Genomic DNA, 22,226 nt, shown 5'->3' with positions numbered 1-22,226 from the left:
CTGTATGAACTGTAAATGCATTTTGATTGGCTGATTTGTTGAAGATTAACCAGCAGTATATTTTGATCACGTGACCCAATGCGTTTTAATGTCTGGTGCATGAAGGGCGCTCATGGAAATGATATCAAACTGTTGCTTTGAAGAAGATAATCATTTTGTTTAATTACTCATTTTGTTTTGCAATAAATTATGCTATTTCCATGGATTTCTGAAATCGTCAGTTTGCATATTAATTAGCGGCATTTCATGACAAGTCATATCATTACGCATGTTAACGCAGAACAAGTCAATTCATCCTCGGAATATTTTCGTTGCGTAGGAAACATGTCACACAAGTCGTTATTGATGTAGATGGTATTTCTTTCACTCTCTTCAGTTAATTTTTTCAATAATTTCAGAAAACACTCACTAAAACTTGCGTTTATGTAACTGTGTAACTTCTCGTGAAAAAAAAAACCATATACACCACCACAAGTTGTGTGACCTCTTTATATCAGCTATGGAATTGTATATAAATTAAAGACAATTGATTTTAACCTACTGTCTAACTAATTGATTGATGAGGCATTCATATTGGTAACCCCCCCCCCCCTTGTGATTATGATGATGATGATGATGATGATGATGATGATGATGATGATGTTATATAAAATCATGAAATCGCATATCATTATCATTTCCCAAAATAAAAATTTTTAAAAGTTAAAAGGGGCATAATATAATGAAAAAAAATAAACCGTGATGTGTTTCTTTACTGGGAAAATCATTATACACTTTTCTGTAAAAATCGAGCCTCTGTTTATGTACGCTCTCGTTAAAGGTAATTACTTTAGTAGCTTAGACGTTTGGTGTGTTAATAAACCGACTTTAACAACCTAGACATTGTAGGAAACCGGTAAGCTTGTTGACTTTCAATTCCCGATTCTTGATGGCTACCGGAACAAACATTTTATCAACATTCATTTCGGGGTTACGCTTGAATTTAGACGACTTCTGAACAGCCCACGACATTATATTAAAGACTAGAGAAGGATGACGTCATTTGTCACAAAAGAATGAACACTTTTGTACATTATGTATTTCATTTATCCTCATGAACATGAACAGACTACATGACTTCCTCTCTCTCTCTCTCTCTCTCTCTCTCTCTCTCTCTCTCTCTCTCTCTCTCTCTCTCTCTCTCTCTCTCTCTCACGTGTGATTTTTCTAATTGTACAATGATACCCGGCTTTATAGCATCTGTTACCACAGGGAGGTAGACAAATGTCAAAAATCGACAGTGAGGTGGGACATATCAGAGCTTTGATTCCCACGGTAACTCCGGTATTGGGGGAGAATTTCCACAATATTGCATAACAAACTTGCACCCAAACCGGTATAACTTTCAGTATATCTGAGTTTACGTGTAAATAGTGTAATGTGTTTGGCACATCACATGAAGAACAAACAAAGCGGTGCCACAGTTAGTCGCTAGACTAAATCTTACCCTAGATAAATGTATTTTCTGCTAATTTATCAGAATATGTCTGATTTATTTGACAACATTAATCCGGATTCCATACAGTATTGCAGTGTTTTTTATGTAAACTTACAAAAATGTGTCAGAAACAAACTAATCAAACATTCTTTAACGTTGAAGGAGTTTTTAATGTTTTACTTACAAAGAAAGACAAATATTGTAACTATGCAAGGAATTCATTTAGAACAGTTGCTTTACATACCAATGGTGCGTCAACAGACCCTCGGCCGCTTTCTATAATATACTTGGGTACCTCACAAATCAGGTATCGCCTCTAACCGTCAATATGTTTTCACTACGTCATATCTTTGATAAAAAAAACATAAAAACCTTTTGTGTGAACAATGGGGTAAGCAAAGCAATACGTTGCGGGTTTTGGGGTTTTTTTTGTTTTGTTTTGTTTTGTTTGTTTTTTTTTTTTTTTTTTTTTGGTTTTTTTTTTTTTGTTTTTTTTTGTATCAGGTTTGTTGTTGTTGTTGTTTTTCATATTTTTTAGAAACCAGTTATCGCGCGTGGTTTACATGCTAGTCATGTCATCAACTTGTTAAATGCTTACCTGGCTTGCTTAAGATATCTTCACATACAAATATATCTGTAAATAGCCTTTAACTCGAATCAGAATTTAGTTTAACACTTACATGTATCGCACTACCTGCCTGTTATCCAGTGGATGACACAGGTACAATATTCCCTCGGGTTTTTTTTTTTTTTTTTCTGTACCAATCAAAAGTCGCTTGTAACATCATAGTTAAGACAACAACGTGATATTATGAATTGGAAATGGCACAACGGAATGGTTCTTAAAACATCTTAATTGAGTTTTCCATTTTAATGATGTTTAATGAAACGAATCGTTTTTATTTTATCTTTTTTTTTTATTATTATTATTATTGTTATTGTTTACATTTCCATCTATTGCATTATAGGACAGGATTATTTACGAAGGAAAATGAAAAGAAATATACATTTGGTATCTCCAGGAACTTCTGAAATGTTGAATTGACTTAACAGCCCATAACGCGTGGTCCCTTTCCCGCGAAGGACAATTTTTATGCGCTTTCTCCTGGAACGACTTTGAAAGCGATTCCGCTGAAAATAGCTCTCATCAGAAGTATTTCATCATTAATCGTGTTAATCCTTTTTCAAATAATTATATATTTTTAGTTATTTATTTGTTTTGTATTGTTCTTGTCTAATGCGGAATCCAGTCAAAACAGTGATATTTTACAAGCCTATAAATTCCTACTATGGTGCACTTTAACAGAACTAACTTGATGAATTTTAAGTATGTATCGTTGCAAACCGTCTTGCTTTTGACATGTAATGTGTTAAGCTGTTTGTAAATGTCAACAAAACATACAAAAAATGCATGTTTCATGGAGACATAATTAGCTCATTTGTTTCGCATACATTTTGTATTTGATCAAAAACTAATTATTTATACTTACATTAAGTAAAATCCGTTAAAGCAAATGCTCCTACCGTGTGATATAGACACTTGTGGGCATAACAGCTTGGCTTTTTTCTTCAGGTTTGGTTAATTGTGCAACTTACAAATAGTCCATGCTACATATAACCACAAAGTAACTCTAAAGAAGAAACTGATAGCATGTACAGCAAATTATTGGCGATTGTAAGAAACTACATTTTAGGATATTACATTACAACCTATGTGCATTTTTTAGAAATATTTATTTGTGTTTGAAATTAATTATATTTCTGGTATATAGATGATCCTTAAAGTGATGCAAAACCACCTGGGAGTAATTATTGTCGTTATCATAAATGACATAATTGTTTATTGCGTCGTACGGCGAAGGCATGTCCGCTGAATCTGAAAAAATCAACATCTAAAGTTATTCACTGGAATTGACGAAGCGACTGTTAAATATATCATATTATATTGGAACAAATGAATGGTCGACTAATCTTCATGTACAAGTATACGTACCAATATGCTTTCTTCATATATGTCGTGGTGGCATGGTGACAATGTCTGAATTATTTCGGACAATACTGAAACGATACCGGCCGTCAGGACACTCCGACAATCGTGAGGACTTCTATTTGACGGACAGTACATGATTAGAAGCTGTTACCAGTTTTGACGGCACTTACCTGTTCCATTTTTTTAGAACAATTATTCGAGTCGGTCCAAAACTTGACACAAGATGATCATTACCTCGTTTTCTCGTCCAAACGAGAGTCACGTGTGACTTCAATTGTTATTTAATCAGAGGGAAAATGCATGGACAAGTGTTTTCTGATAACATCAAGTGGAAGGGAGATAACTCGTGTTCAATGTTCACAACCAAATAATATATCAAAACAGAATTCGCAAGACAGCTTCGTATTTGATATTAACCACTGTTAACTGGGAAACAAAATGTATATTAGGGACATACATATGTTTGTACGTCCCTTATATATTGACCAATCATATGAATATAAATGTGGAGGAATGTGAGAAAATAAATGAATAAATACAGAATACATTTTTTTTTCATTTCAAATTTGAACTTGATTAATTAACAAATGAAATGGTATTATGATATTGTGATGTCTAATGTTCAAAATACTACATATACATTTTTAAAGATTTTTTATACAATGCAAATTATAAATATTTTTCGGTATCATAATGTTACATGTAACCTGTATTTAGTCAAATATTATGTACGTACAATGTAGATTTCAAAATTAGAAAGCATACAATATATTTTATTTGTCACATATACAGAGTCACGTGTATACAGGTGTCAATAATATGCAGATACACAATTATGTACATGAAACGAATATTTATGTTAAATTCTTGTCAGTAAATTAAATAAATAAATATATTAAATATTGAGAGTTGAGATGGACATATTGCTAGTATGGGATTAGTGGGCCGACTCTAACCCGGAGTAATCCGGTTGGGTAGTGTGTATGACGGTCAGTAAGTAGCCAGTTCGGGATAATCTTACACTTACCTATCTCTGATAGGGAAATATTTACATTAGAAATCCCTATACAGATACCACGGTCACCAGGAATCCTAATCAGCCTTTCGCCACCCCTCGCTGGTCAGAAAACGCAGAAAGGTTTACGCCTCCGATGACTGTGTTGGGTAGTTTGGCTTTCTGTGATAAGAAATATTGATTTTAGTGTAAAACATTATTTAAATGTAAGTACGATGTCACCATGAAAAAAGTCCATTAAGAAAGTAAATATGTTAAAATTTCTTTGACATCTTGTCAGCAAAACGCTTCAATTTATTGATCTGAATTTACAACAAATATTTAAGTTTGAGATGAAAACAACTGGTCTATTGCTTTGAGCAGAAAAAAAACCATACATGTACATGCGCTTTTTACTTACATGTCAAGTAATTGCTGAAGTAATTAGTGAACATTGATATGCTGTGAACAATATCATTTAGCCTGTAACAGAAAAACAAATAAAGATCCCCACTAAAAAACAAAAACAAAAAAAAGCAAAAACAAAAACAACTAGTAATACATAAAAAAAAACGAATTAGTAAAAGAAGTAAAACAAAATTAATTACCATGATTTTTTACTTAAAAGTTATATTCTTAAAGATAAATCCTATTATTTCCTGTGGAATAAATCAGGCTAAATTGAACTTTAAACATATAGGTAATGGAGAAGTGAACATTTCACATGAAATAAAAAAAAATGGATGAAACACTGCATGCGGCAATACTCTTTAAATAATAATATGAACCAAATTTCGACTGCAAAACTTAAAATATAAATAATAAAAAAAAAACAAAGAAAAAAAGAGAGAGAAAAAAAAAAACAGAAAACAAATCTATGAAATTTGAGATTATTAAGAATTAAGCTGGAATAAGTTTCCAGAACGTATTGTCTCAGCATCTAATGTTAACATGTTTGAAAATGAACGAGACAGACATTGGCGGAAATATTAACTATTCTTAGATTACAAAACCACCAGTATCACACCCTGAACTACTGTATACCGGAAGTTACTGTATCATAAATATTGTATGATATTGAGTTTGGTAAAGAGGACTGTTGTTTACAGTCTTGAATCAGTATTAATTTAACTTTAGACAGAAATAGCACGAGCAGTTCCGGTCGTTGAGGTGATCACGACCTGAATTCCTCGGGGTTCCGGAGACGAGTTACGGAACTCGACCATTGTAATGCAAGTCCGACACTCTTTCTGTGACTCCTGTTGGTTTGTGGGGGGCTAGGCCAAGGAAAGGTAGTTCTTTGTCTGACGACTGAAAACAAAAGTTCATGGATGTGATGTGAGAAGGAAGGAATAAACAAAAACACAGAAGGGGAATATTTATGGAAGAATAAACTTGTACAGCGTCGCTGTTATTGAGGAATAACGAACAAACATTTATCGTAATGTGTCGCTGTTATTAAGGAATAACGAACAAACATTTATCGTAATGTGTCGCTGTTATTGAGAAATAACAAACTTGTATCGTAACGGGTCGCTGTTATTGAGGCATAAAGAGTGGAATGTCAGGGGTAATTTTCGTTTCCGTTTTGTTCCCCGAAATCTAAGTAGTCTGTTGAATGAGATACATAGATGTATAGGTAACGAAAGAGAAAAAAATAAGCTAACAGTATGTATATGTCATGTGGCGCTTTAAATATATTACTCATTATACAATGTATGTATATTTGTTAAAAAAAAGGTATTTACTGAAATGAAATCAAACAAAAAAATTCAAATGCACTTCCATTTTTGTTTCTGTTTGATATTTGTTTCGCTTTGTTTGTGGGTTTTATTTAAATCTGTGTATTTGTTTTTATCTATTTTAGTTAAACTATTAAATAAATCATTTTTCTATTTGTCGAATTCAAACATTTTTAATTATCATACCCGATTTTTCGTTATGGATGTTTATATGATGTCAATGTAAGCTACTGGATATTGTGTAGGTAATGATAATTCTCCCATTTAATGAAGAATGTTATTACCTCTGACATCAACACCCAATATTTAAACTTGTTTGGCCTGTGCGTACAAACTAACCATATTTACAATATGTGGCCAACTTTATTGGCGAAAACTTTGTGATAAAGACGATATGGTCACGGATAAAACAAATTGTCCACTACCATGCCCTAGGATGGGAATGACCCAACCCTGATGGTCAGTTTACTAACGACTTCCAACTGACCAAGCCCTAAAAAACTGTCCAGAATGGCGATCATTGTCCACTTGTTCACCATTACATTTGTAGTCCTCGGTTTCATTGAGAAAATCACAGGTAAGAAAACTTCTACACAATCGTAACATTGATGTACTCACATGGTGTACTTTTACCTCAATATTGTGTATTTGTAATAAATTCAACATCTATCTATATATTTCTGTATTTTAAATACATGTGCATGTTTTCCTACAAATACTTATAACATGGTTTTTGTTACTTTTTCCTACATTGTATTTTAGTATAAATCTGCGTGTAATATTTTATATATTTCACTTGTAGAATTTACAGGTATATCATAATGGACTATTTTTGCTGGAATTGAAGTCGTTGCATTTCAGCTACAAATTTAAGAATTCTGCTGAAAATTTAAAGTCACGAATTTATCTTTTGGTGTACGATTTCATTCTGCCGTTCCATTATAAAACTTAATTTCTGAAAAAAATGCAGTTTAATTTTTCCTTTTATAATTTCAATATTTTCAATTTATTTTCACTAATGCCTAAGTCATTCCAAATGTGATAGTTATCTAATTTCTAACTGTTTCTTATTGATGTATCTTGAAGCGAAAGAAAAAAGCGACATAGTTCCTACAAAGCATGTTTGTTTCTACATTTGATAAGATAGCTTGAAACCACTAATGAAGTTGAATATATTTTCTTTTCTTTTTAAAGATGATTTATATTAGACTAAGTCAAATTAACCTTTTACATATCGAATTGAGTTCAACACTAGCTGATCATAAATTGCCCAAGATGCAGATAAAACTTCTCTGACGAAAGGCATATCGCCGGTTTTTCTCCTAAAACACAATTAAATGATGTAGCATATACCCTTAAGTGTATACTAAAATTGAAGGAGGGATGGACTCTGAATAAGAATGATACAGGCATAATATTATCTATTTATTGACATTAGCGATATAGTAAATAAACACCTGCTTTGAAAACAAATTGTATGTCGACTTATCATTCTTCCCTGAAATGTCAATAAGATAAAATATCCGGGTACTCTCATTCTGACTACGTCATAAAACGTAACGATAACAAGGGGAGGAAACTCTGATAAGTGATAATGAGGTGATGACTGTTGGTACACGTAAGATAAATATTTACGTTGTTTACTGATATGTTGACAGCTCAACAGCTGTGATAAGGAAAGTAAATAAAACTGAAAGATTACGTTATATTCAGTACCACAGGGACTTAGTACAATCCCAGCGTCCACGTATATGAATGTATTACATACATATACATATGATTAAGATAAGTACATTACAGGATATTCTTGTTGTGAATATATAATTACATGTATATGCTTTCGGAAAATTTAATATGCAGTTCGCATTGGAATCAGCGTTAAAACGCATTTGAAATTAATTAATTAGTTTTATAAATTCAATATCTGTAATACAATTCGAGAAACAAACATTTCTCTCATATCTCGCCATGCTTGGTAGAGATTGCACATGTAAGATAGCTATGTAAGATTACAAGACTCTTTCATATGTGTGCATTTAGGATTGAGATATTCCACCCGAGGGATCACAAAATGTGGTGAAAGCCGAGGGTTTAACTACATTTTGTGATCCCGGGGGTAGGATACCCCCGGCTACATTCACACATAACGTTTTCTCTCATATCACTACCAAATTTCTGGCAAAAGTGTCCCTCAACCATCAATTTGCTTCATTTTTTCAATTTCTTTGTTTGACAATTTTACTAAAAATAAGTATGATATTCTGAAAGATCATACCCAGTTTTGGCAAACGAATGAATAACTCGCCGATGAAAATTGCCGTAACTTGACCGACTGTTGACGTAGCCGTGATCAAATTGTCATCATCCGAGAAAAAGAAGTTCTATCAACAATACCTTGAAAAAACAACGAAGAAATGAGTTTTTAAATTTTACATATAATTTGATTTGCACCTTCACATATTTTATCATTTGAGGGAACAAACTGTACTTTTTATTGCCCAGTCATATTGTTTTTATAAAATACTACGTAAGTGCATAATGTGCATTGGTAAAAGCTATTGGTACGATGTTGATTTCGACCGCCATGGCAATGCGATGTTTCGTGGGTGACTTGCATAATGACATCTGAGATGACCTTCAGCGGGATGTTGTTAGATCTTCTATTGCAGTGTATCGTTGAGAAGATGAAATTATAAGTCTAACTTTGATTAGAATTGTAGACTTGCCACACTGTAATACACATGTTTCACTGCAGAATCAATAGCATGACGTCATTACTGTATAATTTGATTTTGTATGAAACACGCATTTTCATTGGCTGAAATAATTTTGTTATACCTCCATAACAAAATTTTTGACGTTGCGAAATGTAACGTCTTTTTTGATTGGCTGATGACGTTGCGTAATAATTTATCACAGAAAAGAGTTCGTCAAAGAAAGTGAAATATCTTGGTGTGTATAAGACGAAATTAAATTATAAGAATTAACATTAATTATTTTTTCTGTTAAACAGTCATAACATAAAAAAACTGGAGTGTACTCTCTTCATAAACCGCTTCGCGGTTTATTTAGAGTACACTCCAGTTTTTTCTGTTATGACTGTATAACAGAAAAAATATTTGATGTTAATCCTTAAATATATTCACTACATCGCCAAAAACATGACGTCACATATTGATGACGTCACAATATTCACAACATCGAGGGGTGACGACTCAAGTTTTATCCAACCTATACAAAGCGAAGATTTACCTAAGTGAAACACAAGTGGGTCATCCACTCATAATACCATATTCCAGGTACAAGAAAACACATATTTGTTATTTATTTATTTATTTATTTTATCAATTTCAGTTACCCAAGGGGCGTTGACAACAGTTTCAACAAAGATTGTCTGCGAGAAGTTATCTCCCCCTGAAAATGGCAAAGTGTCTTGTGTGGAAAGTGGAAACTTCCTGTAAGTAGACTCAGATAAACATCACTTAGGGATAAATATTACAGGCTAATGTTATCACATATATTTCATATAGGTATAAATGTTATATGCTAATGTTATCACTGATATATCATATAGGTATAAATGTTATATGCTAATGTTATCACATATATTTCATATAGGTATACATGTTATATGCTAATGTTATCACATATATTTCATATAGGTATACATGTTATATGCTAATGTTATCACATATATTTCATATAGGTATAAATGTTATATGCTAATGTTATCACTGATATATCATATAGGTATACATGTTATATGCTAATGTTATCACTGATATATCATATAGGTATAAATGGTATATGCTAATGTTATCACATATATTTCATATAGGTATACATGTTATATGCTAATGTTATCACATATATTTCATATAGGTATAAATGTTATATGCTAATGTTATCACATATATTTCATATAGGTATAAATGTTATATGCTAATGTTAGCACATGTATAAACGTTTCAGGCTAACGTTATAATAGATATATCATAAAGGACCCAAACCATGTTAGGATGTGAAGCTTATATCATGAAACGTAGTACACATTCAGTTTTAACTGATTTCTGTAATAAAAATGTGAACTAAATTTGGTAATACATTCAAATTAATTAGCGGAATGTTTTCAGCGCGAAAAGTGTTAAAGAAGATTATATATAGAATATGCCCATCTTCACTCCATATTATACAAATCCTAACCCCACCCTCCACCCCACCTCCCCGTCCAGCACCCCCAACCCTACCCCATCCCACCACACCCCTCATCTAAAGTATCTAAACTGTTCCGTTTCGATAAGATGCTGATTACAAGATTTCGTATTATCCCTGACTAACTGTTCTGGTTTACAGGTCATGCGTGGCTACTTGCAAAGACGGTTTCCGGTTCCGGTCTATGAATGTGTTGGAAAGAAGAGTATGTGACGTCATTGATGGTCATTGGTTTAATGGCGGAAATTCACTTCCCCAGTGTTTGTCAGTAGGTAAATACGCATGCGCAGTGCACGGGTAGATATCAAGCATATGGAACAAGGATACCAGGCGTCAATAACATATCGTGTGATGTCTGTGTTATTCAACGAATACATGGCTTACTTTGTAATGATTACAATGCTTAAATAATAGCAGCAAAGATGACCCCAAGGAAATGAGGATATGCTGCAACTTTTACCAACAACAACAAACAAAAACAAAAACAAAAACAAAACAAAAAAAAAAAAAAAAAAAAAACTAACATGTAAAGAAAAAAAATTCTTCAATGCATTTTCAATTCGTTCGTCATCATTCTCTTTTTTTCGGTTGCCAAAAGCGTTCTCAAAGAAAACATATTAAACTCATTTTATACATTCTACATATATATTAAAACCCCTTGTGCCTGAATGCAATTTACATACAACTGTATATATGTAGGTCCGCTTATAGGTATGCTCATACATAGCAATATCTTCTTATCAGAACTGTAATCGAGAAAACAGATATATATCCATACCAATATTTTTATTATACAGAATCTCTAAGTAGTGAGAATTGTCGACCGGCACTTCCACCTGAGAAACGGCATTGTTCGATGTGAACACAAGGGAACGAAACTGTGAGTTACCTCCCCTTGACTATCAATATAAGTTTAAGTGTATTTATACATAAAGTAAGTATTCTTCATAATTTCGAAAGTAAAACACAACACAATGCAGAATAAATAAAAGCATGAATAATAAACAAATGAATGAATGAATAAATAAGCAAATGGAATAAATAAATAAAAATCTTCAAAAGTAATTCAGATAGTATTTAGGCTAGGCCAGTTACAGTTTTAAACAAAAACTGGCAATATATGTATTTATTGTAAGGATCTGTACCGGGACTTGTAACGATGGTTACACATTCGTCAGCCATGAGACCACGGTCACGAGGACGTGTGACGTCACCAGTGGAGAGTGGGATTCCGGAAATGTCCTCCCTGCATGTAAAGGTACAGGAATGTCTTTGTAGCTTTTCTAAATTTCGACTTACATATGGGCACATCCTGACTTGTAATCTCAATGTTTAACTGTGATAAGCAGATGAATAAATAAATAAATGGGTAGTTAAAACGAGATGCTTATCATGTTTGTGAAATTAACAACCATGATATTTTATCATCCTCGGGATTCGTTTTATTGGCGTTAATACTGATTGACGTAATGGCATTCATTTTAAACTGGAAATTTATTATAATATTAAGATCAGATGATATAGAAACCTATATTTGTTTATCAATAGTAAATATTTGTGAAATGTTTTAGTCGCTGTCGTTGGGAACTGCACGCTACCAAGCCCACCCACAAACGGAATGAGCAAGTGTATACAGGACGGTACAGAACTGTGAGTGTGTAAGGAGGCTTCAGAACTGTTGTTATATTATCATTTCCCATTGTGTCCTTGTATTGTAGAATTGTTTGGTAATGGAGCCTTATTTTAAATGATAATCGCCATGTTGATTAATTCTTTTTATAAATATGGCTAACCAATTTGTCAATAATTTAAATGGTTACTTAATTAAATTATCAAAAATATTTTTTCTAGTGTCAAACCATTTAAGGACATATGTACCGAAACTATTAAAGGAAATGAGAGAATAACAAACCCCTGTCGAGTTTAATTATTATACTTTTTTGTCTTAAAGATCCGTTAAAGTTTAAGATCCTTTATTTTAGCTATCAAATCAGCATTATCAAATGTTTTAAATACGGACATATCATTCTCTAAATATTTCCCGCCAGTTAACAACCTGGACCTGTATCCTGATGTTAGTAAAGACAGAAATACAATAATACATTTATTCTGACTTGTATTTGGTATTGCAGAGTGTGTACCGCCGTCTGTAACCATGGATACGCTATGCAGGTTGCCATAGACAACGCCAAGCGCGTCTGTACCATCAGCGGTGGGGTTTGGTATGACGGGATGTTTTCGTTCCAACCCTGCCACGGTAGGTCGCAGATATGTTTATTCGGACATTCATGGATTATCCTAATTTGATGAATTTCGTGACAGTAAAATATATCTTACTAAGCGATTTCTGTAGAAATTTAATAATGCTATGAAAACTGTCTCTGTGGTGGTATTTTAACGTAAATACCCAGTAAGAGCTTACTCTTATCTTCGTTGAGAGCGTGTTCTGGAGTGGCCCTGGTCTCACTTACCACGTCTGCAGAACGATACATTGTACACGCGTCTTCTGTGTTGCATTATGTTTTTTTTCCTTTTTTCGGCATAGCCGTATAATATTATTTTGGTCCCGGATATGACGCAACAGGTGGCGTTACTGGTCAAGATGAAGTATGTGATTGGTCAATGTAGCGGTAAATGCAAAATGCAGATATGCAGTTAAAAACGAAACGAAGTTAAGATTGAATGCATGCTGAATAGGTGGATGTACCTTTTCAGATGACACATCAATACAATTATAATCCTGATTCAAAAGTATTTATTATCTATGCTAAAAGGCATTAGTACTTTCGAATTGTCGTCCCTGATCTGAATGAATAGACAACGGAGTGGCGAATCTGGTGACAATTTCTTCAACCAAAATAGTGGCGATTGGAACCGTTTCCTGATTAGCAAATGCCTCCGTCCACTTCGTAAAGTACTCCGCTATAACTAAAATATATTGATTGCCACTTTCAGTCCTTGGCAATGGTCCTGTTATATCTATGGCAAGTCGCACCATTGGCATTCCGCTCTGCAGAAGCTTCATTGGTGCCAAAAAATGTATTTCAAGTTTGCCGTTTATCTGTTTTAAAGAAAGCTCCCTCTGAATCAGTCATGGTGCTGGAGATGAAGCCATTTTTCGCTACCGTTTCCTGCTCTATGTTCTTGAATTAATGTACCAACATCAGTCGTACTATGCAGCCTTTGATTGAGTCATAACATATGGCCAACTTCTTTAATTAGCCAATAACATACGACGGAAATTTGATATGTTGTGCGCCTCGCATTGAAGGAGGTACTCACGGATGTTCTTTTTAAGTCCTACTATTCTCTGACTGTATATGACCGTGTACCCAAGGACTGGTCTCATTTGAATGTCGCTCCATTAGACATTCGTCTATTTCCAAAACTGAAAACAGCTATTTCAGGCACCCACTTTCAGTCTGATGATGACGTCATACATGCAGTGGCTGACTTTCTGAACGGCCAAGAAAAGGAGTTCTATAAAAGTGGCATTCAGACCCTTAAACGCCGCTGGTAAAAGTGTATAGATACTGAAGGAGACTATGTGGAAAAACGATACAATATGTCCGGCAAAATTCAAATCCTTCTATATGAGGCTCACAGCATATCTTTCAGCCCTCATATTTGTAAAACATGTTGTCTAAAATGTGATTAGTATGAAATATTGTATATATCTATTTGGCAGCACTAAACACGACAGACCACTGTGGATCTATAAATGTATCACGTGACATGGCAGCTGTCACGTGTCGCCAGCACGGGGCGGACTTGTGAGTATAAATGTCTAGAAATAGTTTGATAATGCGATAATTTAACGGCCTCTGGTTTGGTGTCTATACTATCGAAACATTTAACACTTCAGACTATATACAAACATGTACATTAATTTGATCAGATCCCTTTCCCTGAGGAAGAATAATCAATGAAGTTCCATCGTAGAAACCTTTTGTTGGAAATTCCCAAAATTATCGTAGACCTTGCACCAATATTCATCTTTAGTAGGCTTTACAAATCAACATTTTCAAATTGTTCGTTTTATCGGCTTTTATGTGAATCTTATTGATATTACTATTTTTTCTAATTCACATCCGTTGCATCACTGTTTTGATAAGAATAACTGACCAATCGGTTAGCCAATCAGATTGTCTTGGTATCTCTGTTTCTTTCTGAGCGTTTCTATCAATACTGAACACATACATTGTCATATTCAGAGTTTGTGACGTCGAATGCACTAACGGATTTACATTCGAGACTCATGACGTCACGGTCCGGCGAATCTGTGACCGCCTGACAGGCACGTGGTATACTGGTAATTCCGTGCCCCGTTGTGTTTGTAAGTTATACTACATTTAATTCACTCTTTAAGCGCCCAACTGTCTTTGATGTTGACTTCGAATGATAATTAATTTGCCTTCATATAACTTCCATTATATAGTCCGTCTTGGTAGTTACACAATATAACGTCTTTAAACAAAAGCATTGCCGAGAATATTTTGGAGTGATATTTGCGTATCTTTTATTAAATTTCAAGATTAAAGATAAGATCCTTTAAAACCTTCTTCTAGACCTCTCACAAGTCTGAGGAATCCTTAGTAGGTATTGATGAAGAATTAAATGATTCTTTCACACATGTGAATTCTTATTCGACTGCAGTAGTGATAAGGGATAGAGAAGATAAAGATATTGTCATTTAAATGAAGTTCACGTCTAATTCGACAGCGACATGTGAAGAACGACTTATTTCCGGAAGTGACGACATTGATAATGGCAGTTTCACAGCGTCCAGTTCCTGGACAGGGCTAGCCGGTGTATATTTTGGTCCAGACAGGGCAAGGATAACCTCTGACCCCGAATATATCAACGGTCAGTTTATGAGTGGAGGGTGGCGACCAGCAAACGATGACCTCGGCCAGTTTATTCAGGTCAGTAAATTGGGACAAATTTTACACGAAATCAACCACAACCACAAGCATATGTATTGTTATGTTAAATTTGCGTTGAAATATTTGTTCGAGGGTAAATGACGGACATTCCTTAAAGAAAGAACTTGTGAAAATGCCGCAATGCATTTTTTTTTCAATTATAAAATTTTAATTTCATGTCCAAACTCTTGGACAATTTGGAATGCTTAATATTTATATAAATCTTTAGGATTGAAATCCGCGAGATTCAAAGAAATACAACTTGAATTTAATCCTACAATAACCACAGGGCGGACATATTGTCTTTTGCAATATAAACTGAATATGCCACTGGACAATAAGAAAAGTTATATTAAGGCATAATCTATTTTTCTTGCAGCTCACACAAGTAACAAAAGTGTATACATATAACATATATCTTTTGCAAACATCATTTTTATGAATCTTGGTCTCCCAAATAAACAAAAGATGTTAACAATAAATATAACCTGTACTTAGATATGTCGTTAAAATTGATTTTGTTTATGGATATGGCAACCCGATAACATACTCATATATCTAAAATAGACGTGTATGTGTTTGTGAAGACAAATGGGAACATTTTTCAGGTGAAGCTGGACAAGGTCAGCCGAATAACAGGCATCATTACAAAAGGCAGGGGCGTAATTTCCGGTGACACCGCCCAGGACGTGGTTACTAGGTTCCGAGTTCTCTACAGCACCGACGGACGGTCGTTTGTACCATACGGGGACGAGTCGGTGGCTGACAAGGTACCGGATCTTTAAAAAATCTGATCAAATATTCTCATGCTTGACCGTTCAAAATAGATATTGACGTAACTTAAATAGCAGGAAAAGTCCTTATATGTTTTGATACGGGATCATATTACTTATATACTCTATACAGTTATTATAAAATAATTTTAACCAGTGCTCAAAACGACTTACATCAAGAATTGTCCAGTGCGGGTAACGGTTCGAACATGGATTTATCTTTACCCGTTGTCCAAAAAATGTTGCTTGTACTTGCCTTTTCTTGTTATGTCGACATTGTAGTATGCTTATCCAATGTAATATATTCTTATGATAAATAAACAAGTTGACCTGTGTTAAGTTTTTCAGTGGAAATACAGACACGTGTAATGAGGAGGTCAACTGGTTTTCTTGTCCTTTCGCTGCCCGTTATGTTCGTATTAACCCTATAGCGTGGAAGGACCATATTGGACTTAGGTTTGAACTACTAGGATGTCCTGCCAGCGAAGGTTTGTATACATATAAAGTCTTAAGACGTCTAAGATTATTCGAATCAATTAACACCCAACTTTCTTATTTTTATGTAACCAATTCAAAGTTTCAACATTTTCAATTTTTTTTTCTTCTAAGATATTGGCATCTCTAAAATTTTAGTTAATATAGAACAATTAACAGATGTAAGAAATGGGTGAGATACGTTCTAGCTGAACATAAACTCTGTCGAGTACCCGTAATTGGGAATGGTCTTTTCAAGATGGCGGACCAAGACGGTCATAAAAAGCAGGTGTACATTATAAGCTACAATATCACTTTTTTGTAAGTACCCTTTGACCGAGACAGCATGTCGATTACCTCTATTGTCAGAAAGACTCCCCGGTGACATCTGCTTTTAAGCAATATTATGTTTACGCTAAATAATCCTATTATATTTACAAAAAACAAAGGAAAGCAATTTTGTTTGTGATAGGGATTGGTCTTCAAGAAGTTGTTAAAAGGTTAGCAGAATATATTTCGGATTTGTTCCAAAAAGTGAGCATTTTGGATACTTATTGGTCTAAAATAACATCAAGTTGTTTTGATAATTCAATATGAGCAAAAACACATTACAAATTTCGCTTTGATGCCGAATTTAACAAGATTCACAGTTGTTTATTTGACAGCAGCAGATACATATTGTAATATATGTGTTTTTATCTATTTTTGAGTAAAACATTTCTCATTCAGAGTGTACTTATAAATAGTTATTTTTAGCTTAAACTGCACACCCACCTTTTGTGATCGCTGACAGTGATGTAATCACATAATTGAACAGTAGTGTGGTACAAAAGAATGTCATTTTTGAGTTTTGTTTTGTCTTAGTTATCTCCCTTGTATTGAGAAGATGAATCAGGAATGCATTGTTTATACTAACATCCCATTGTTTATAATGCATTGTTTATACTACCATCCCATTGTTTATAATGCATTGTTTATACTACCATCCCATTGTTTATAATGCATTGTTTATACTACCATCCCATTGTTTATAATGCTTTGTTTATACTACCATCCCATTGTTTATAATGCATTGTTTATACTACCATCCCATTGTTTATAATGCATTGTTTATACTACCATACCATTGTTTATAATGCTTTGTTTACAGAATCTGTATTGACTACGAGCTTCATCAGTAACACAACTCCAACATCTGTCACATCTGGTAAGTATGAATGTCTCGGGCACATCTTCAAATCAAACATACGAATATAGGTTTAATTATGATTAGAATGGGATGGTCATATTCGAAATAGAAGAGTGAATGGCATAAGTCCTCCTCTGACACAAATCTCATATGTTCTAAAGCCGCAACTCAGGCAATGGGAAACGATCAGGGATACGCCTGATGTTTGTTTATTGTCGTTAAAATCTAATTGAGATAACTTTTGTTACAGGGACAAGACCTTCACCAACGTGTTCCTCACTGCTGCCTCCGAGAAATGGCGTGATAAGCTGTGAGGACAGGGGCACATCGCTGTAGGTAAATCAAAATGGTGACCTCCTCAGGGTTACCTTATTGAATGTGTGATCTTTTCCGAAATGTTCAAGGAATCATTCTTATCAAAATTAAAAAGTAAAAGTCCAATTGATTATAACCTTCATCATGTTAATATATCGGTCTGCACATTAAAGTTGAAGGTATAGTTATATTTTTTAACTTAAAAAAAAATGCGCTTTATAATTATTTATATATTGCTTTCTCGAAGGAGATATCTCGTTCCTCTTTCAGCATCTTAAAAATATGCTATCCTTACATACATTTCGTTTGCATCATTAGAACTTTACTCGAATGTGTAATTGTTGGCCTTTGTTATCGCGAAGTCAGTGTAGGGGTAATAATAATATCGAGATATCCCGAGCATTCGAGATAACCGAGTTTCTTTATGTAACATTTCTACTGTCGAAACTGGTTTTTTTCTGGGAGTTAGAGAAAATATCTGAATGATTAGAATTCGATAAAACAAAGTTTGGCTGTATAATCTAATGTTATGGAAGTTAACTTGGAAGGGAGATAACTGTGTTGATAACCTCTCAGCTATTTATATCCCCTGTCGTAATATGTATGTATCTATCATCCCAGGGTGTGTACGGCTTTATGTAAGGACGGGTGGGCTTTTACTACTGGAGACTTCCTGGTCAACAAAAGATGTGACCTTACAACTCACACGTGGACTGACGACAAGGCATTCCCGGAATGTTACAGTTAGTATCGAAAACATTTACACAGTTTAAGTACAAGTTGATTACACCATTTCACATTTATATCGATGAAGTCAAAACTTAAAAAAAAAAAAAAAAGAAAAATGAAAAATGACAACAAAATGACAAAAAAAAATATATGAAATTAAAAATAAAATAAGAAAAAAAAATATATGTATATATACAAAGAAAAAAAAGTTGGATATTGATTATATTTATTATTGATTTTTTATGTCTTGAATTATCATTATTTTTATTTGACACATTTTCTGCTCGTATATCTCAAATGTATAAAAAATTCCATCAAATATGTTAGTATATCTAGATATGATATGTATCGGCCAAAATCGAACGCAACATGAAAGGTAATATTTGAAGATGAAAACATATCAATGTACATGAATATGAAATTTAGCATAATCACAAAAATAGTCAATGCGCAAATACAAACAAGTAAGATGTTCATGTTTCTCGAGATATATAACTGTTGGACTAGGATATGTTTTTATAAATATAACGCAATTACATTGTTATGAGGTCTGCCATGTTTCTTGTAATATTTCCCAATGAAACTTGGAACTGTCTTCAGAAATAAAGTGTAATAAAATTATTGGGAAATTTGTTATATTTCTTGAACAATTTCCTTTTGAAGCTAGGAACTGTCTTTATAGATAGTTTTCTGATTTGGTATAACGTCAATATCATCTTAATATATGTTACTTATATTTAATGTAAACAAACACTGATGTTCTATGTTTAGGACTGCCATATGTTGCAACAACATCCAGCTACAAGCCCCTTACACGTAAGTATGCTTTATCTTGTACCAACATGAAAAATGTGTATTGACAAAATATCAACGTGAATGATAATTTATGTTACGAAGAAAAATGTGAATACACTTTGGTATGTGTTAAATATTTTTGAAGTAAGCAATTTAGTTGGTAACAAATTATGAATATTTTGAAATCTTGGACGGAAACTTTCATTGGATGAATTGTGCCCAATCAAAATCGTCGTTACATATAATGACGTCACTTTTTATGTTTTGTATGCATGATACAATGTACATGATATGGAGCTCCATTGGGAATTTACTAATGACCCATTTCCTGCCAAAAAGGGGGGTTCTTATTCTTTTTTAACCATAATCATATTTCAGACTTCTTGGGCCAATTTCTCAGTATCAATATAATATATGTTTAATATATTTATAACGGTCTGCATATTACATGTATATCGGAAGTCTCCTTTGGAACCATAGGATGGATATTATCCAGTCCTTCAGATCTCGAAATTTGGATTTTATTTTTCAATTTCTCATGGCTTCTGGATTTATTTGGAGCGTATTATTGAATCCACGTCTTTTTTATATAAATTTGTGTAAGATCGTGATCGTTCATAACAAAATATGTGTGAAAGAATTCTGCTTGTACCTGACCTTTTTCATGGTCTGTTTCGTTGCCAATCAATTTTTAGAGAGTAAAGATAAAAAATTCAAATGAAGTGTATTGGCTTTTGTGGGTGTTTTTGATTTTGTGTACTGCCCAAACTTGTATTGCTTTTACTTGTGCTATTTGCATTTTAAAAGTTTTATTACCTCCCTGGTAAACATTAGGCAGTTGCCAGGTACAGACCGTAGGCCGGTTGTTTTTCTTCGGGTACTCCGGCTTTCTACCTCCTCCGAAACCTGGCTTTTACTTTAATTATATAGTGACATCAGTATGTTTTGCCCTTTCTTCAATATAACTTGTTCGATAAATATAGAACTAAATGATGCCATTTTAAGGTCTATACAGACGTGCTGGCGACGACATCTTGCCATATTATCCTAATTCATGTCGAGGTCAGATACACATGATATATTTACTATAGCCATACATTTTGTTGTCATTAGATGATTGTATCGGCAGTGCAGACGACTGTCACCACAGATCTAACGGTGACTACCATACCTGTGATAACTGCCATTACTTCGCCAGCTGTTCGGAGGGCTACACCTACATTCGGCCATGTCCGGATAATCTCGTGTTCGACGCCGTCGTCGGGAGCTGTCAGTATCGATCTAATACATGCACAGACGCCATTGGACTTCCGGTAATCGGGAAGAAATGATGCTCACAATGTTGATGCCAGCTGGTGTTAGTTTGCTAAGCATTATACTCTGATAATCATCAGATGATAAGTGAACAAGGATTATGTCTCAGTAAAAACACCTAAGTGTAAATACAACATCATTTTTGTGCATTCATGACCATATGATAAAATACACTTTTCCCTCAAAATATATTGAAAATCGAAACAAAATGTTCAAACCGCAGCATTTTCAATAATTTGATATTCATTTTTTTTTTTTTTTATTTTCAGCAATAATAAGTGGAAGCATGAAACTTAAATGTTCTGTTTCTCATTATAGTGGACGGTATGATAGAATCTACTAATATCAAACAATACACGCAAAACAAATCCCATTAAAAACTTCTTCGGTTGATATCAAACATATACCCAAAGCAAATCGCGAGATTTCTTGTCGTTTATATTGACGCTTTATATTGTTTCTATTGATACTCTTAATTTGATATCGTTTGTGCCATTGGTTGTTGATAGGTTTAAAGGGCGTGGCGTTCATATGTCATATGATCCAGCAATGTATGTTAGGCATAACTACAGCTAATACGTGTGTTGATAATAACAAGGTATGATTATGTTATAGCTTTCAGTCTTAAGGACATTCAAACAACGGCTTTGTTGTTGGATCATTGCATATATGTAAATATAAGTAATATAATAAATATGATTTACAATCAAAACGTCTTGTGTTGTTGATTTGTAGTTAACGATGTGACCTGTGACCGTGACGAACCTGTGTTAAAGGTTGTACTTTTAATCAAGCAGTACGGGATAGATTAAATTAACCTTTAACGTGTTGGTAGAACACAGCTGTATTGTCAATGGGGTTTAATAATGACGTTGTTTGTAAGTCAGTTTCATAATACGTCACTGTGATAGATGTTATTAATTATACATGTAACTGCCTGATTGTATTTTTTTTAAAGAGATGTCAGATACACAATTACATACATTGATAATTAGGACCTTTGATTATATTCAGCGTTCCGTAAATTTCACAATGGGAACTGTCAAACGTTATTTCTGATTATATAGAGGATATCTAACAGTGTCTTCAGTAATACCAAATATATTTCACGAGTGGGGCTAATATTTTGATGTTTTTCACGAGTGCGCAGCACAGTGAAATATATTTGGTATTACTGAAGACACTGCTATGTCGGGCTTTCTGATTGGTCAATTATTTTGGTATTTTCTAATAATTAATTTGATTGGTCAAATCAGCAAAAGTGATATTTTTCACTTTTAATTTCACTAGTGAAAAA

The 22,226-nt window shown here is 33.8% G+C and overlaps 1 protein-coding gene across 1 annotated transcript; it reads left to right on the top strand.

Annotated features, from left to right (window-relative positions):
• The first annotated feature begins 6,565 nt into the window (after window positions 1-6,565).
• On the top strand, window positions 6,566-21,201 carry LOC117340785. Its single transcript, XM_033902557.1, has 17 exons — window positions 6,566-6,780; window positions 9,558-9,660; window positions 10,557-10,687; window positions 11,213-11,295; window positions 11,552-11,673; window positions 11,987-12,065; window positions 12,548-12,672; window positions 14,104-14,188; window positions 14,630-14,751; window positions 15,138-15,340; window positions 15,949-16,110; window positions 16,454-16,601; window positions 17,738-17,794; window positions 18,027-18,108; window positions 18,713-18,834; window positions 19,592-19,636; window positions 20,729-21,201. Exons 6-17 carry the CDS (start codon window positions 12,034-12,036, stop codon window positions 20,944-20,946), a joined length of 1,401 nt encoding a protein of 466 aa, XP_033758448.1. The 5' UTR covers window positions 6,566-6,780; window positions 9,558-9,660; window positions 10,557-10,687; window positions 11,213-11,295; window positions 11,552-11,673; window positions 11,987-12,033; the 3' UTR covers window positions 20,947-21,201.
• The last annotated feature ends 1,025 nt before the right edge of the window (window positions 21,202-22,226 follow it).

The sequence above is a fragment of the Pecten maximus genome, chromosome 13 (genome assembly GCF_902652985.1).
Source record: "Pecten maximus chromosome 13, xPecMax1.1, whole genome shotgun sequence".
Classification (NCBI taxonomy): domain Eukaryota; kingdom Metazoa; phylum Mollusca; class Bivalvia; order Pectinida; family Pectinidae; genus Pecten; species Pecten maximus.
Note: the sequence above shows the minus strand (reverse complement) of the source record. Positions and strands in the feature narration are given on the sequence as shown.